The sequence below is a fragment of the Meleagris gallopavo genome, chromosome 1 (genome assembly GCF_000146605.3).
Source record: "Meleagris gallopavo isolate NT-WF06-2002-E0010 breed Aviagen turkey brand Nicholas breeding stock chromosome 1, Turkey_5.1, whole genome shotgun sequence".
Lineage (NCBI taxonomy): Eukaryota > Metazoa > Chordata > Aves > Galliformes > Phasianidae > Meleagris > Meleagris gallopavo.
The window spans coordinates 125,524,131-125,543,243 of NC_015011.2; the positions used below are offsets into that span (position 1 = coordinate 125,524,131).

General features: G+C 39.1%; 1 protein-coding gene across 1 annotated transcript in view; it reads right to left on the reverse strand.

Moving 5' to 3' along the window:
* Positions 1 to 791: 791 nt before the first annotated feature.
* The window catches only part of LOC100546621 (cohesin subunit SA-2-like), a 43,613-nt gene continuing 25,291 nt past the window's right edge, over positions 792 to 19,113 (reverse strand). Inside the window, exons 13-26 of the mRNA XM_010727043.3 lie at positions 15,638 to 15,745; positions 13,649 to 13,757; positions 12,683 to 12,800; positions 11,684 to 11,787; positions 11,153 to 11,245; positions 10,965 to 11,054; positions 9,779 to 9,982; positions 8,330 to 8,406; positions 7,256 to 7,343; positions 6,299 to 6,370; positions 4,309 to 4,401; positions 3,428 to 3,596; positions 1,727 to 1,878; positions 792 to 929 (exon numbers count right to left, since the gene is read on the reverse strand). Coding sequence (XP_010725345.1) covers positions 816 to 929; positions 1,727 to 1,878; positions 3,428 to 3,596; positions 4,309 to 4,401; positions 6,299 to 6,370; positions 7,256 to 7,343; positions 8,330 to 8,406; positions 9,779 to 9,982; positions 10,965 to 11,054; positions 11,153 to 11,245; positions 11,684 to 11,787; positions 12,683 to 12,800; positions 13,649 to 13,757; positions 15,638 to 15,745 — 1,591 coding nt within the window. The 3' untranslated portion in view covers positions 792 to 815. The remainder of the gene's footprint in view (positions 930 to 1,726; positions 1,879 to 3,427; positions 3,597 to 4,308; positions 4,402 to 6,298; positions 6,371 to 7,255; positions 7,344 to 8,329; positions 8,407 to 9,778; positions 9,983 to 10,964; positions 11,055 to 11,152; positions 11,246 to 11,683; positions 11,788 to 12,682; positions 12,801 to 13,648; positions 13,758 to 15,637; positions 15,746 to 19,113) is intronic.

Consider the following 19,113-nt stretch of genomic DNA (forward strand, 5'->3'; position numbering starts at 1 on the left):
CCCTTCTAGTCACGGAACCGGGCCGAACCAGCCCGTAAACCGTTGACAACTTTCAAGGTCAAGCAAAGGCCAGAAATGGTCTGTTGCCTATGCGATACATAAACACAAAGTCCTGACTGTGTCAGCAGAATATATGTAGCCAAATGCTGCTTAGCTTTATCTGGAATTGGATTTCAGGGGCTGGTTCATAGATCTAAGCCCCTGGCAATGTGTGTGAAATAAGCAAAGCTCAAGTATCAGCACCCCCTGGGAGGAGCCTGCCCTGTGGCTTACAGCACGACCCCAAGCTAGTAGCAGTTCTGGTCATGGGCAGAGCTGGCAAAAGCAGCTGCTAAAATAGCTGACTGGTCTCATCAGTTAGCAGCTGCAAAATCCTTCAAAAGAGCTGAGCCCCACTCCCTTCCATGAAAAAATAGTGGAAGTTCTGGAGCTTAGAGCCGGCCAGCCACAAACACATATGTTGTTCTTCAAATTCAGTAGGAATTAAGGTAGTCAATAAAACACTGAATAATATCCTTAACCTTTATTAGAGTTAAGAGATGTCTACCATGTCCCAAGAAAGGCTCAAAGATTACCATCAATCTTAACACACTTTGCCTTTTAAGATTAAAACCAAAACACATTTGATAACAGGTGCAATGATCTGAAAGGAGTTTAAGACTTGCAAAAACACCTATGAAAAGAAAGCATGGCCAAGGAAACAATTTCTTCCACCAGGCTTTCTGTTTAATTCGAATAATTATGGCAAAGTAGGCAAAAAATGCTGATATGAACGCAGTTGCCATAAAGAACACCCCCCTACCCTCTTGCTTTAATCATAAACTTACCTGCTGCAGACAGAGAATCAGTGTCTTGGCACTCTGAATTTTGTTACTATGCCTTGTCCTGCTTAAGGTTTCTTTAATTATGTCTCCAAAATCATTGTAGGTCTATTAACAGCAATAAAACAAATGAGAATTACAATTTCCTTATCACAGTGCTGGGAATACATAAAATACACAACCGTGTTCATATCACACAAGTTTATTAAACACTCCCAATATCAGAACATCCAAGCTTTAAAAAAATACAATCAAAACTGGACTTTACTACTTCATACATAAAACAAAGGTATGCTCCTTTAGGAGTAATGTAAAAAACAGCAACTGTTGTTACAAAAGTACAAAACCTTCTCAGGAGAGTAACAGAGTTTTATACATCTAACCAGCGGTTGCTCGGTGAAGATCAATGTCCATATTCAGATATTCCAATGTCCTGTTAGTTGACTCAAGGCAGCTGCCCATTCAGGGCTGTTCTTAGCCCTCCTGAAACACACCTCAGAGCAGCTGAAGCTCTACCAGCTGCCTGAGCACACAAAAACCAGGCCATACGAATGTGAACTGTGTGAGCTGTATGAAGTATGTTGATCACTTCAGTGTCAGACGCTCCCTAGCCACAGTCTGCTTCTCTGTAATGGCCCCTCTGGAGAAACCAAGGAGCAGATGTTCATACAGATACACTCTCTACTGAACTTTCAGTTCTTTGTCTGCAGTGATGAGATCTTTTGCTCTTTTGCAGAGCAAAAAGGAGAGTCTGTTTCAATCTTGCTCGATTTTATAGCCCTTCTGTGATTACTCAAGGGTTCTGAGCCATAGCACTATTACCCCCATATCTTTCACAACCAGCGGAGTCACTTTCAAGCACTGAAATGCACTGATAGAGAAAGCAACCTTATATAAAACATTACCTTCACATAATGCTTATAGATCTCAGCAGCTGCAGTCATCTCCACCACATTATACACTATTAGCTTGCAATATGCCGCAAGAAGACTCCGCTTTTTGTGCAAGTTGTCAACTTTGCAGCTTTCGTCCTTTCTCTCCTCCTCTTCTGTCAGGCCTAGGGAAACAAAAGCACCGAAGCTTTGTTCTACTACTTTATTCAAGGTAGCTCAATTTTAATGACCAACTTTCATCTGAATAGCACAGACTCAGCTGTTCAGCCAACATGCTAAGCAACAGATGCTAGCGCTCATTTCTGTGTATGTCAGAAAACACAGGTTTTCATTTCCACTTCAAAGTTTGCAGTTGATGACAGTGAAATTGAGTTATTTGCACCATCTTCTGCTCTGATCTTCATAGGGATTCTCACACAAGTCAGAATCTCCTTGTACAACAATGCTCACAGCTAGAGAACAGAACCAAACATACTGCAAAATAGAAGGCACAAATACAAAAAAAAAAAAAGGAAGAGACCAGATGTACTGTAACCACGTTTTTTGTTTTTGTTTTCCTTAGAATAACACAGATGTCAGAAAACCAACACTTAAGCAATCTTACATCACTGTGAATATATTAAGCCTCTGCAACGTGGGTTAATTCCTTGCTGGACAACTTGTAGAAAGTAAATACTCTTAAAGTGTCTTCCAGCACAACTATGGAAATGTTTTGGATGCGCTTCTGCAGCAAGAGAGCTGTGATACATTCCTTACTGCTGGGAATATAATCTACCAAGTGCCAAAAGGCTCCAGTCTTTGATCTATGAGTCTGATGCACACCATTTCTGCTCCTAGCATCACTGCAGGTCTGAAAACAAACATAAGTGACTGATCAGAAGTATCTGCAAATTTAGAGTTAAAACTAGAATGGACCAACAGCCAGCTCTGCAAACATTCAAGCTCTACACACCCACAGCATAACAAAAAAAAAACTTGTGCAAGAAGAAATCTGCAATGGGATGACAGGGAGGCTTTGAGGAGAGAACTGAGAAATTAAAAGCATCACGCAAAACAGGTTTGAAACAGATCTTGGAAGGCCATCTAACCCAAAATAGGACAAACCATCAGTTTCCGATACATAACATTGGCAACTTGAAGCACAACTGACTTCAAAAGTCCCATGTCTAGGATACTACAAACTCTCTGAGCATCTTTTCTATTTTATCTCTACCTTTACCATTACGGATTCTCTTCTAACATCCCTCTTGCTGCAATTTTAGCCCAACGCTTCTGGTATATTCACTGTGACCTGGAATCTTGCGGTGCCTAAACTGAACAGAACTCCATGTGAACAGCTGAACAGGCCACATCAAAATCCACTAGTCCTCTTCTCTGATGGCTTGGTTAGAGTCCGTGCACTGACAGTGTCGTGCTGTAACACACTTCAAGGTCTCCCACAGAGATGGCTAACACCATCTCTATCACCAAAGTCAAACACTCATTCCCAGCCATACGTGCATGACATCAGCCCTTTCTAGCTAGAAGTGCATTGGTGCTGATTTCCTGTGGTTGATCCGCATCAGATACAAAACAGTTAATTTATATTCATTGAACAATATTATAAAGGGGCCAGGAAAAAAAAAAAATCAGCCCCCTTTTCAGGTATTTTAAGTGCAACCGACAAATAATAGCAAAAATGGTAGAGTCTCATCAGCAACAAAGATACCTAACCTTTGCTTCCCTCTTCTTCCTCCACAAAAACATGTTCCTGGATAAAGAAAAGCAGTTTTTCCTGAAGCGAAGTGCTGGGAAGGTAATCTAGAAATCCTCCTGCTTCTTCATTATTATTTGAATCTTGATGGCTCAAAATCAGCAGCCAGTCACAGAGAATCATGAAGGCCTGCATCAAGCAAACAAAACCAATGAGAGATTTAGAGACCACGTTACTTTTCATGCCAACTCCAATTTGCATCTCCAACAAACAGAACAGGTCAGAATCTGATTTCTGCCCTACTTACTTCTCATAAGCTAAAGATCTCTCTTTTCCCTAGCCTGTGATAAAATGCCATGGCTGAGCCCTTCCCAACCCATACCTTAGGATACAGTATACAGTATACAAATACCACGCATGAACATCACCTAAAGATCTTCAAATTCCCTGGAAAGGAATAAGTATGCTGTTACACCACTCTTTTTCAACATGTGAATCATTGGGTAATTTCTCCAAATGTTTCATCTCTTAAGTGATATTCACAGCAAGGCATTAAAAGCAATGATAGCAACCAGTACAGTGATCAGTCTAATCAGAAAAAAAAGCAATCATCAAAAGGCAAACTGAGTCATTCAGAATCAGGCCTTGATTCAGCAGATTTCACACAGACACATAGCTATATTTGATTGAAGCGCTAACTTTTGTAGCATTTTAATTAACATAACTTTAATTTTCATCTCAAATAAATAGTTGAGGGTTGTTTATTTTAAAGAGCTTCTTCTCTGCTAAGAGATAAAAAAATTCAAAAATCAGTAGAAGGAAATACTACTATGAAAAGAAAGAAAGGCATTTAAAGAAGGACCGAGCACAAACGTCAGTTAAGTGATATAAGAACACAGACCTTTTCTCTTACATCTTTTTCCTTATGGTGAAGGAAGCACATGCAAATCTCACTGAAACGTCTCAGCTCTCTTCTTAATGCCAGAAGAGTCTTCTAAAAACGTATGTAGGAAAAGTGACAAAGCAAAGATTTTAGAGACTATTTCAATAGAGAATTTTAGAACCAACAACAACTGACTTTTATTTCCACTACTACTATTCGTTTAATAAAGCACAGCTGATGACATTAAGAAAGAAGATGAAATCTCACAGAAGCAGCAGCCATGAATTTAAAAACTACATTTTGTTTTCAGGGACGATAACTAGAATAAAAAAGTCAGTCCATAAAAATACATACTTTTTGCTCCCACTCTGGTTCAGAAAGGTGACAAATAGTGGTATACATGCATCTGCCACACTTGTTGAGGCTTGAAGGGTTCAGGAAGTCACAAACTTTGGTTTTCCACTTGTAGATTTAGTTGCTCTGATAGCGTTTATCCCCTTACACAGCCCTCCAAGCAACTACAAGGTATGTAGAATGTACTTCAGCTTATCCTTATGAAGCAGAAACAATGATTTCCACTTTACAGATAGGAGTGGAGTCATTCAAACTCTAATCCATCCCACCCAACTTTCCACACCCAGCATATGAGCTGCCTTCTGGAGTTGGTCTTCTCCTTCCTTCTACTGACTTCAGAGGGAACTCAGTTTAACTACACTGCTAACTTTGGCACTCACGGACACCTCTATTACTTAAGACAGTGTACTTGATTTGCCCACAGCTACAAAAGACTTTCTGATCCTTCTCCAGGTCCAGCTGCTGCACTGCACTGAGCTCAGAGCAATCAACAGAAGAGGAATGCCCTAAAAGCAGGCCTGGATCTAGTGCTATGTAAGTGTATCTTTAAAAGAAGGGGGATCCATCCCCGAGCCTACTAAGAAAGAACAGAAGGGGAGGCAAAACATTGCCTTAACACCATTAGAGGAGAAGCAGGGAAGAAACAGTCCTGGGGCTGCTACCCAGGAAACATTCTTTTTTGCTCCTGGAACTTCTCTCTCTGCCAATAACCAGATTTGGTCCTGCAGAGTGGGCCGTAACATTGTGCTTCCAATCAAAATCTGCTCCCATAATAAAGGGCCAACTTAAAAATTGTCCTGCCCCATTATCAGACAAGCTAATAGTGTCTGGATTGGAAAGCAGAACATATTAGAGCAGTGAGATGCAGACATCCACTCAGGAATGGAATGGGACAGGAATAGATAGTGAATCAGTCACCGAACGGGTAACCTCCCAGCTAGCATTTCTCACTCAAAACAAATGCTCCTGTCACTGTCCCATTCTGCACACACACACAAACACCAGAACTAAGACAGAATAACTGAAACTGCAACACTCAGGGTAGTCAGGAGAAACTACACAGATATGCACTTATATATCAACCTAAGCAAAAAAGGGTCTTCCTCCCTGTGTGTCTTAAACTGGAAGGTCTTCTGGAGTATCTGGCAGTGTCTGACACCATGTAAAGCCAAGTAGGAAGGTAAGTAGTTCACTGATGAAATTAAGTTGAAAGAAAGTGGTATGTCACATAATATATAAGTAAAACAAGAGAATAAAAATAAAGCAAAGCAACAGAGCTTTCTGGAGCTTTCACTGAATATTCTTTGTCGCTTAAAAAAAAGAGAACAACAAACTGCTTGGCAGTAGAACAAGTTCCTTATCTCCATTAAGCACTAGGAATTCACTGCACATGTTCTGCAGTAAAAATAGAGGCGTACTGTTGTTCATTTACTCTCTTGCACACTGAAAAATCATAAGAACTTGAAAAACAATAGGAAAAAGAGGAGAGGAATAGAGTTGGGGAGAAAAAGGAAAGGAAGGGAAGGAAGAGGAGGGTGGTGGAGAGAGAAGGAGAATGCTCCAACTCAGTTTGGTTTCCTCAAGAAAATGCATATCTGAGAATAGAAAAGAATCTTCAATTTCTAGTAGCACAAAATGATGTGGAAGGGCCAACCTTGGCAGAATTTTCTGCAGCTAGTTGCCACAGGAGAGAAAAATATGTGCACTGGAGAGCTGGCAGGATCACCTGCAAATAAAAACAAATGTATTTATTTACAAGAAAAGCTTGACAGCAAGAAGCGTGGCATTCTGATTGCTGCTTGCACAACCACTCCTGCACTGTAAATATCTAGATCTCCAACATAAACTCAATAGGTTTACACACAAGTAAACATTATCTACTGAGAAACTTCATTACTAAAATGCTGCTTTTAAATCCTCTGACACCCTTAAGGGTTCAGCGGAATACAACCACGTACCACAGGGAGTAATATAACTATAACCACATAACAGAGGCTAACTTTACCTTAGCTTTTTAGGATTTCTCTGCAGTCTTTGGTGAAAGGCAGATTCCTCCAGAGGGCAATTTGGAGCAGAAGACAAACATCTGTGCTCTGATGCCCCATCTAAAGGAGTCTACCTTCACGCACTGGCTGCAGAGTCTTGTTCACTCTTTGCCAAATAACTCCAAATTCTCTTTTGAAAATGGGGTCTGATCAACATCTACAAGTTCTAGGAGTACTTCACCTCGTAATTCCATAATATACCTCCATCTTTGCACAGCCAGTGTTTGAATTGAGGCAACCAGACAAACAAAAGGCTGCAGTTGAGACAAGTAATTACAGACTCTTCTCACTGAGTGTCAATTTGCAATCAACAGTAACAAGGTATTCCAATATCTGATTACATGCAAACCAGAAGAGGATCCTCCCAGTCCCAATTATTCCATATAATGTCTTATATTAATTGATTCCAATCGCTTTATACCAAAGCCTCAATTTCCCAAACTGAGACAAGGAAACAGTACCTTTCTGTCTCATACGATGTTGATACATAGCATTATTTAATATTTTCTAATTTTCCTGCTTTCAGCAACTCAAAGTTCTTTTAATGTTAAGTATCAGCAACTCACCAGAACAGACAAACTCCCATGTTCCATTTCAAACTGCAGTAACTTTAAAGTCTTGTCGTACAAATTCCACTTGGTGAGATCATGGGCACTGCAAGTGGAATAAAAGAAAACAATAGTGACATGCTAATCAAGAAATGAAATCTCATCTGACCAAATAGGTTAAGTGAATCCTACTTTTGCCTTCATCTGGTGTACAGCAATAACTTTAAATAACTAATTATTAAATGTCAGGGAGAAGGAAATTAAGCTTTTCACGGCCAACTGCTGCAATCTTCAGTCTGAAGCTTTACAGTCTGCATTCCTGCAACAAAACTGCAGTCTCTGTGAAGAGAGGAAAAAAAACCAGCTTGCTTCTATTCCTCTTCCTGAGCAATCCATTCACTAAGTTCTCAAGAAGATTGAACAAAAAATTCCTTCATAGAAACTTTACAAGAGTGTTTCTTATATTCTCAGGTATTTGCAGCTCAACATAAGCTTTGCTTTACTTTGAGTAACCAGAGTAGCACTAGCATGGATTAGCAAAGGACACATGAAGCAGAAGGCCATTACCCCAACTCTGTACTACCCTGTATGATAATTTACTTGGTGAACAACCCCTAGAGAAACAATCTTTTGAGAAAACCACGTTCTAACAAAAGGTCAAATGAATCAAAACAAAGCAGACTGCATTTGCTGAGAGACAGCACTCACTGCACCCTCCTCATACTGACCACCAGTGCTGACTGTAAGGCAGTGCAACAGCATCCAGTTAGGAGGGAGGCACCACAATGACTCAGCTGAGAGAATCTGTGTCCACTCTGACATCCCAACTCTATAACATACTCTTCTTAGCTCCAGCTAGGGCTGATGCTCTATTCTCAATAACAAAACAAACAAAAAAAAATCCATAAGCCAAAACTACAGCTCTGTTCAGGAGAAACTAAACCCCATGACATCTCTCATAGGGACCACTTTCCTTCCCTTGTGAAAATCTTACTAAACCCAACCAGCATGAACAATTCTCACTTGGCATCTGAAAAAGCAACACTTAACTATATGGCAAAGTAAAACAGCATTATGTAAATAAAATCTCACTTATGAAAAGCTGCTATTCTTCTCAAAGCAGAGTGCATCCGGGAAATTTCTCCTGCATCCGTACAAAATCCTTCTTCCTAAATTTTGCAGGTTTGGGAAAGAGAAAGGAATTAGCCAGCATGGGGCAAAGTAACTGCTATGCTCTTTTCCCAACCAACCCAAAGGCTTGAATTACTCTCCTCCAGCTCTCCCCAGTCTTTACACCTTCAACCATACTACCTACACCCTCCTCTACAGCACAAAGAAAGCAATGTATAGTCTGCATAGAAATATTGTAAGTGTCCCTATCACTACTGAATCCACAGCAGCTTCTCTAAACTACAGCACTGCTAACAGTGTAAAACAAGCAATTAGGCTAACACAGAAGTGCTAAACTTCACACTGGGTGCTAGGTATCTCTGGAAAGCTAACTGTTCACATGGTGCTGACTCTCCTTGCTTCCAGCTGCCAGATCACATTCAAAGATAGCTAAAAATACATTAAATACTTTCCCATAGATGCAATTGCTGCAGTTTCCACAAGGATGCTACGTGATTATGGAAGATGGTATATGCAACCAAGAATTAGAAGGGAGGAGTCGCAGGAGAAAAATCTCTTTATTTAGATATGGATTACACTATGAAGGAGTTGAAGAATCCCCTGGTCTAGCACTTCTGTTATTTCTCATAAGTACACATTATCTCACATTGACATAGATATCTATTTAAGACCAACAAAATAAATCCAATCTGAGGTTAGGGAATTTTTTGGCTTGACACATTTTACAATATTCCAAGGTCCAATAAAAACCTGCCAGTGTTAACTCTCATTCCACGGCACGACACCTGTTCGTGACGGCACAGTTGATCAGATCAGCTGCAGGCTTCTGTTGTTCAGTTCAGCCAGCAAGCTATTCATATCACCACCAGCTGTTTCTGCTTTTTAGAACTAAAGAAGAACTCTGAGGGAGACTCTGCAGTCTCATTTCAGTCATCATTTCAGGGACCCCAGTGCTATGCAATCTACAATACTGATTTTTTTTTCTCCTACAGCCAAAGTCACACTGTGAAGGGCATCTTGCATACAATCAAATATGGAGAAGAACAGAAACATACCACCTGGAGAACAGCCTCATCACCTATAGATTTCTAGTACTTCTTAGCTGATCTTATACAATGTATCTTTGGCACTGTAATTCTACTGTTGTGGAACCCACTTCCAGAACACTCAGAAGACATAAAATGCCCTGTTGCTGCTGTGGACTACCTCATGTATTATTTTCACCACTCTATTCCTGCTAGTACACTCGCTTAAGAAAATGTAAATCATCAGTTTTTTTAGAAGAGCAAATCCACCTTTGAAATCTCTGTTCCACTCAAAACAGCAGGCAAAGAATAATCCCCTTCATTTTTTCCTCTTCTGCTTTCATATGGAAACAGTCTGTTTATCTCCACAATGAGTCTCACTCACCTTCTGCCAGAAGCCATCTAGTAGCTGGTTAAGCTGTCCCATCAACTCATCTATCAGCTGAGTTCGGGCACAATCCACCTTGCTGTAGATGGCAATTTTTTCACTGCAGAGGATATAGTAAGTCCTGGAGGAAGCCTCAAGGACAGACAAGTCAGAGTGTTTGGCCACAATGCCTTTTACCTCGCTCAGCAAAGCATCCAAATGCTGCAAGTGACAAAAAGGGTATTAGAGGTAAAATGTACCTAAAACCACTTACACTTCAGATATATTTCACTTGGTCCATGAATCTCTCTATACAGGTTATACAACCAGTATGAAATAAATGTCAGTCTAAGGAGCAGAGGGGTAGGACCAGTGGATACCAGTGGGCTTATAGCTCTTTTTCATTATTATTGTCTCTAGATCTTCATAAAAATGAAGTAACTGTTTTAAGTTTACTATAATAAATGAGACAATGGGAAGGAATAAAAATGTCTTTCCAAAGGAAAGGAGTGTCTCCGAACAACAGAAGTTGTCTCCTTTGGTAGCAGAGGATGGAGGCTGTTTCAGATCATATCAGCAACAGAGATCTTCACACCTTCATGGAGAAGAGGGAACTTAATTTGTGCTATGCCACTGACTCTCTTCCAGCTAACACTCTGTGCTGAAAGTAACTTAATCTTACCTCCCTGCAAACATCCTTGCTTAAGAATACCTTAAACCATTTCAAGGATTTCATCTATCCGTTTCTGACCATCCCTTTCCCATCAGCAGTTATACTATCTCTATTCTTATCTTTCAGTTACTATCGTCCCCTAGCAGCTGAGAGTCAGCCTTCAAGGAGAATGAAACCTATTCCGTAGTAAACTCCTGGGAGATGCCAGCTTAGCCACACAGCATAACCCACCCTCTTTCTATCCAACAATGAAAAACCCCAGGGCAGGCCTATCACATAAAACCAATAATTATCGCCCACTGGAGCCAGTCACAGCACATCTGACGATGCTGACAACTGACAAGCACAAGGCTCTTCTCTGGCAACCCCAAATTGAAAAGTAAAGCCTGAATAAGACCACTCTCCTCAAGGTATGAGACCATTTATTTCTATTTCAACAGGCTTGTATTTGTTCCAAGTCACACAAAACTCTGTGGGCTGTCATAAATTTAGCACATTGCACATGCACCGACGATCCCAATTCCTATTCACCTTCTCTAGATGTTCTGTACTGTAAACATCTAGATCGTAATACTGCGGAATCTGCAGAAGATTTGCCACTTTTTGTGCATCTGTTGAATACTGCAGAGAAAAAAAAAGAAAAAAAAACAGGATATGAGTGCACTGCAGGAATTTTAATGAAATATTTAACATGCATTCACAGAGCAGCTGTTAGTTACCTTTGCCAAGAGCTGAGGAAGCACCATAATAAAATGTTCAGTAATTTTGGTACAATCTTCTGATTGTATTTTCTTGTCTTTTACTGTCAGAATCTGCAGACAAAGCATTTTGTTTCAATTATAAAGTCTCTTAGATCTGAGTGGAATTTTACATGTAATCCAAGGTTAACTTAGATGCCTTTATCTAAACCAAATGAAGCCTGTATAAAGATATTATTCCATGGAGACAAGCAGATGCTTTTTGATTTTCTTGTTAACCTTAAATCAGATGCAAATCACTGGACAACTATACTGAGTGGATAAAATGTTCACCATTTGTCAATAACTTACTTTGTATGGCTTTTCTCTAATGCTCACCCCCTTCGACATCCACCACTAATAAGATCTACAGGTCAACAGACAACGTGCCATTTCATAAAAATAAGCCATTTAATTCCTGGAGATATAGGAATATGCTATCTGGCAAAGCACATAAGGAAAAAAAAAAAAAATGTGATCAAAGCACAGTGAATGAGAATAAGATGCACTGACTTTTTTGGCTGCACCTCTGCCCACTGGAGGATGACCTTCAGCTGCTTCTCTGACCGTTGCGAGGATAATTTCAATGAGAACACTTTCCTGAGCATCATTCAGCACTGTAAATAAATCAGTCTCCTTTCAGCATCACACAAAAGCAAAACAAAGATGCATCAACAGCTAATGAAAAACCTACCCATTTATCTGGATAACTGCAGGAAGACACTACAGAAAGATGCTGCTAAATAAACATTTCAAGTGTGTTTGATTTAATTTGAAGAAAATTATTTTCTACCTTTAGTGAACACAGCAGCAATTATTTGTCCCCTAAGAAAACTTCCTAACAATATATCAACAACACACACAGTTTCACTAGGGCTTACCCTTGCTGACTACTGTCTCATTGAGTATAAGCCTGCTTCTTTGAGCTCCAAAATGCTTCAAGTCACTGGGTCTGCAAACTTGAATTTCAGACACAACTGCCTCCTGTTCCACTAAAACAACTATTATTTAATTTCACTTTAATTTTTTTTTTTTTTAACAAAAATCTAACTGAAATATTTTTAACAAAAATCTAACTGAAATATTTTTTAACAAAAATCTAACTCTTTAACACGTAAGATGTCAACGAACTCAACACATTTTCCTTTTTCTCTCCAGGCATGAATAGTAGCCCAAAAATACTACGCTTCAATCTCTTAATATTTTTAGATTCTCATCTTTTGGGCAAACAAACGGAAGAAGTGAATGCTACTTAAGCTTATTTATACAAGTACTCTTGCAAAGTTTCTAAACTAATGTTACATAAATACAGAATAGGAAATAAAACAACTATGTTGTTACAAGTATCACACTGGCAGGGCACTGAGTCACACCTGCTTTGTGGCTCTTGGGGGCCACAATCTGGGATCAAAGGGCACTACAATATAGAACAGTACTAACCTAGCCGAAGCCAAGTTCAAAAACAACATCAAGAGATCAATTTGGACAAAGATAACCTCTTTGCTCACCTACCTTTTCCATCTCCTTCACCATCTTTTAACAGAAGAGTGGTCATGCATTCCCAGTCCTTGAGGAATTTGCCTGCCCAGTCCCACAAGCTGTCTACGAGGTATGCAACATGTTTGTGTAGCTAGGGATTAAAGATACAAGCTTATAGAAGTATCAATAAAAGAAATAAAGGTTCTTATGTTCCTCTCCTCTTTTTTCCAATTACAAAGTTGTCATTCAAACATACATTTACACACAGTATTCCAACATATTTAATCTGAGGCTAATCAACATTTAAACAACATCTTTAGTCTATTACAAAGCAAGTAAGCAGGGAAAAAAAGCAGAGAAAGCAGGAAAAAAGCTGTTCTTTTTCTCTTATTTCAGTATGTTTCCTTTGTAATTTAAATAACCTCTAAAACTAGTTTCCATATTGCTTTTATATTGCTGTTCATAACAAAAAAACCAACCTTGGGACAACAAATAAGTTGATAATTTAGACAATTATGTCTGAAATTCTTTACACATATATGTAAAATGGCTGTGCCTGAGACACTTTGACCAGACATATGCCTACACCACTGCAAAAGCTAAATAGCAAAGCACAGCACTTAATCTGATAAGATTTCAGAAAAACTACTCCACTCTTAGCGCAGAGCCACGGTACAGCAACCCCCATCTACCTGCTCTAAGATGCAGACATGTACCAAAACCCATTCACATGGTGGCATTAGTCCTTTAAGTTGCTTTCAGAAGCTGCTTCAGCTTTGATTCTCTTCATTAGCATAGCTGTTAATCAGTCTTAAAACAACAGAACAGAAACACTCAATTCTGTCCTCATTAACAACTCATCCTAGAGAGTGAGAACATCCCAAATACCAATATTGCAGAGGTCACAACTAGAAATATTCTCCAAACGGAAGCCAGTACTTCATTTAACATGCATCACTGGATTGAAAAGGCTTACACTGCAGGGGCTGTTCTCCTCACCTCACTCTCCAGGAAAAAACGTATTAATCTTTTCAGCTGGTCAGTCCTTGCTCCAACCTTCTTTTCTCCTTTGCACAAAACTTCTTCACCTCCCTCATGACTAAGCAGCCTGCCAACAGAAAAAGAAGCCAATTCAGTTCTGCCACATTCCCTTTATGCTCGTTTGCCAATACAACACAGATTCTTTCAAGAGCCCCATGACTGTGTTTTTTCTAAATACATACTTACTCTAAATCATATTAGACTTTCTTAGGAGATGAAAGGAAAAGAGATTAGATTGCTTTCCATTATGAGAGATCTGCTGTCCCTGCGGATGCAGAGATAATTTCTGCCGGTTTAAAAGGTACCCTGCCAACTTTCTGGACGACAGATGCAGATTCCACAGTGTTGAACATATTCTGAGATAGACATTTTCTCATACTGCAGAAGAGGTTAGCTCTAAGCTGAAATTAAACATTAATTCAGTAAAAATATTGCTACCCAACCACTACTGTACCTCTCCTTGAAGATAGTACAGCGTCTTGTATTTGCAAGAGACAATTTACAACATACTCAATTTTACAAATACAATGGAAAAACTGCTCACAATATGATATTTCCATTTCCCTCCTTACCCTAAATGAGCACGAATGCACTACTCATAAGTTGTTTTAATCCCAAAACACATATAGGAATGCCATCCCCATAGATTCAAAGGCCCAAATGGCTTGGATTTAAGAGCAGGACCACACTACTCAATGTCAGTATAAGCTTATGCTTTCAGAAAGTGCTTCTGCTGGTATAATTTATGCCAGCTCTGTAACTAATCGACATAAAAAATGCAGACACTGAGATTTCATATATACACCAAGAAGAAAAAGAAAAAAAAAAAGCCCTTATACTGAAATTTTTATCAGTATAACTAGGAAAAGGAGGTTGCCACTAATACCTCTATCACACCAGAAAAAATGTTTCTGTACTAGTACCAGAGTCAGAGAGAACAGGGCAAGGAACAAGGAAAAGGTTAGAGGGTTAGAGTGTCTACACTGCACTGGGAAGCTGAGAATAAAAAGTCAAGTTATCAAGGCAACCAGTTTAGTGGCAAAAGACAGCCGTGTTCTGGAAGACAAAACAGCTGATTTATGATAGAATATTGGGTCAAGCAGAAAATGCTAGCAGATGAGATAGAAGATTCATCAAAAGATAAATTTATCTTCTTTCGTCTTTCTGTTGGATATGGCAACACAAACTCTAGAATGTCAGCAGTTCAGCTAGACAGGAACAGGCAGCTCGGAGAAAATTCTGCATATATGAAAAACACAAATCAAAAGTTTTGCCTAAATAGTTTTATTTTCATTTCTCTTTGTAACATAAAATTACTTCTCTCAGCCACAGAGACAGAAAATTTATTTCTTCTCTTTTTAGCACGCCAACTCCATTCACTTTATGCAACCATTGTTATAAGAAGCCCATTTATAAGAGTTACTCCTGGGGAAGATAAACCCTGTACTTCATTAACCTGACAGAAAATTGGGAGGGCTTTTTAATCTGCTGCATCTCTCATTGTTCAAAGCCTTTACAATGTACAAGGCAACTTCCAAAGGGAAAAGAGGAGGCCATTTTTGTGATTAATCACCAATGCTATGGAAATGCAGCAGTTGCCAGGTGATGAATTAGCTTGTAAGGAGGAACGCAACAGGAAAAGAAAGAAGAAAGGAGGCATACTCTCAACATAGGATGGTATCTGTGGATCAGTCAGTTGTTTCATATTCTCTGTGTTAGACTTGCAACGTTTTCTCATACCTACTGCGGAGTGCTGTGCAGGGAAACAAATGATTACCCCCAGACAAAATTTCTCTTCTAATTCAGGAGAAGAAAGCACATCTACTATCCTCATGGTATATACTTCCAGCAGAAAAAAATGAATGCTTAATATCCCTCTTAAATAAATCCACCTTCATTCTGAAACAAATGAGAATATGCAAGAAGTAGGCAGGCAGACAGAGATACCTTTTATAAAGGAATTCCCCAGCTGCTACTGCAAGTGGACGGTGTGTAGTATAAACAAACTGGTATAAGGTTTCACAGTCTTCAGCTGATAACACATCCTCGCAGTTCCTAGGCAAAAATAACAACGGAAGTTATAGTTCAGGTTTATCTGCAAAGAACACAATGAATGAGATGTCCAGTTTTATTGGACCTGATGCTCCATAGCCTTGCAACTCGTTTACATAACTAATATTTTGTAGGACATATCTAAATACGTTATCAAATGGAAATGGCAGCATTTTTTTATTCATTTTGTAGAGAAATTGAGGTCTGTACAAGCTATGAGTAATAAGGCCCATCATATGGACAGAATATTAGCTTAAGTATAACTAAGATTGATTAATGGCCATGATAAAAAAAGAGCAATAATGATCGAAGAGGAAAATGATGCATCTATGCTTATTGTTATAGAAGATTAAATAACAAGAAGCCTCCATCTTGCAGTACAAACTCTTCCAAAACGCGTTATAGTATTTTAAAGCATGTACTCTGTTACACTAGGCCTACACAGTGTCACACACAAAAAGAAATCAAAATACATACTTGCTAGCATGCTTATAAGTGCAACCTTTCTGTCCAAACACACTGAAAATCACAATTTTTTTGACAGCTACAAATTTTTAAAATATCACAGGCAACTAATAAACCTAGAACACTCTATGGGAGTTAGCAATGTTGTCAGTATCAACTGTTTACAAAACATGAAATTGAAGCATCAAGGTTGAATAATCCAAAGAGGAGATACCAGAGAAGTGAAGACCAAAACAAGGGTTACAGTTTCAAGTTGCTTGCTTTCTACTGCAATTGCAACATCGTTCTTCAGCTAAACTACATGAGAGAATGAAACAGCAACATATCAGATCCTTCTGCTCTTTGCAACCAGGTGAAAGACTACTTACTTATTATTCTGATCAGCTCTCAGATAGTGACAGTATAAAGCCACTTACAGCTGCAATCCAGTACCACTTCTAAAACTGAGCATTTGTGCTTTCCATTTGGTGGGCCTTTAGAAAATTAGCACCCCTTCCTATGCTTGCCTGTTTGTCTCCAAACCTAGTGCATCCTTTAGCAACTTCACAAGTCACAAGGCCCCACAATATCCTCAAACCTGACTGAAATGAAGTGAGATCTCATTAGGTGAGAGCATAGCTGGGGCGTTGACTAAAAATACTTTTTGTAGCACAGGCTACGAGTTAAAGAAATGGGGAAGGGGAAGCACTCATTTCTCAAAGCCCACAACTTCTCATTTATAGAAGTTGAAACCTCATGAATTTTATCTTTACTATGTATTTACTCATGTATCACTTGAATCTTTCACAGTTTTTCTGAGTTTGTTTATAATGGCCACTGGCACAGTAAAAAGGTATTTAAATGTAAGTGCTCATGGTCTGCCTCCTAAACTGATGGGTCAATCCTGCAAGATAATGTTTGCCCTCAATCAAAAAGAAATTCCAGCAGGCTCTGGCAGCCTCTTTTAACATGCAGTTCCCTTGAATATATAGTTGTGGTAATAGAACAAATAGAAAGTGCTCTGAGTAGACGTAGATATCATGTAATGAGTATAAAGGAAAACATTCATGTGATTCTCATCCAGTCATCTACAGAACTGGGGAAATAGTGTAAAAATCTGTTTACTGTTGTTAAAAAAGGAGATACTAACGTAATATGGTACTCTAACATTTCTGAACAAGTACTGGTGCGTCCTGAGATACCATGAATGTAAAATGAAGCTTGAAAAAGAAGAAATTTTGGTGTAACCAAACTGTGATATATGATCTAGAACTGTGTGGATATGGCACTGAGGGATGTGGTCAGTGGGCACGGTGGGGGTAAAGTGATTTTTTGACTAGATGATAGAGAAGTCTTTTCCAACCTTAATGATTAGTGATATTTGAATTTTCTCATCTTCATAGGCCATGTCATCCTCTTCTTTGCACATTTACAGAAACAGAGAGACCTCTGTGTCCGTAATTTAAAAAAAAATTCCTTGAGTTATCTAAATAATTTAGGCAAAGTGCTCAGTAGCATGCCTGCAGTCTCTTTGGGTAGAAGTTACAGATTTTGCCTTGCAAATACAAATGAAATTCCAACCTCTTTGTTTTTAACTTTGCCTTCAAAGAGGTTAGGACTTTGCCCCACTCATACTAGTCCAGAGCAGTGTTATTTTCTCTCTCCTCACGGCAAGAGTAGGTTAACTGCAACAGCTCTGACCACTTACAAAACAGCCCCTAGTAGCACAGAAGCAATAGAATGAGAGAAAATGCCTCTATGTAATATCACTGCTGTCCACATACTGTTCAACTAATCTGAGACAGTGAGGTTTACACTCAGTACTCCCACTCAAGTGAGAGCTTAGGGGGTTTTACTTGCCTCTGGAAGTAGCAACACCTGGCTACACTGCTACAACTACCAGTAATAATAGTACAGTAAATCAGTGCCTTTCTTTTTTCATACATAAGCCAATAAGCACACATTCAAAGAATACCTGACATACAGCAATAACGCTGCTGCAAATTTACAGCCCTCAGAATGCCAAGCAACAGATAAAGGTTAAACCAGAAGTGCCTGCCGGTGTTTAGGTGTCTAAAAATAAACAGGCACGGCCTTCCACATACCAATGTCATGACACACCATTTTCTCTGTGCTTCAGTGTGAACATAGCATAGAGAAGCTGGGATCTTCTAGAGAGGGATCACAGACCCATTTTGTTCTGTGGCACCAGTTGAAAGACTTCCTATCTTCCCTTTTGTTCCTTTTCACTGCATGAAAGAGACATGACTATATGAGACTGCTGGAATCACTCGTCATGGTCTGTGCTACTGCTTGTGTCATGGACAACCACCAAAAATCACAAAATAAAATAAAAATACACTTGATGCATTTTTCAAAGCTTTACCACTTTACTCTTTTTGCTCTTAATGACAAGAAAAGATTACAGAGAAGGATTTGGCATATGGTATAGAGACACAGGTACAGCACCTGAAAACAAACTAGTTTTACATTTAAAATAAATTCTAATTAAATACCCAAATCTGCGAATACATTACTAAATTGTCACTACTGCATTAAGCACTACCATTCAAAAAACACCTTTTGATAGCATTCTGTTTGAGCAAACACAGTAGCTGATTTTTATAGTTAATGTTATTTCCTTCTTTCCACCCTGCTGACATAACATGTGTTTCAAAACAGCATTTTTGTGTTGAACAAGAGAGAGCAATATGGTTGCCATACTATACCTAACAGGAGTACTTCCCTATGCACTTTAAAATAGAACTAAGATGTTGCACTGTGATTCCATGGCTATGCTGCGACAGAGGACAGGAAGAAGTACATTAGAAAGGTGCTGTGTGGTACTCTGTTTTGGCTAAGAAATATAAACACAGAAGACAGGCATTCCTCATTTGTTGTCAGCTCTTCAGACAGGAAAGATAAGA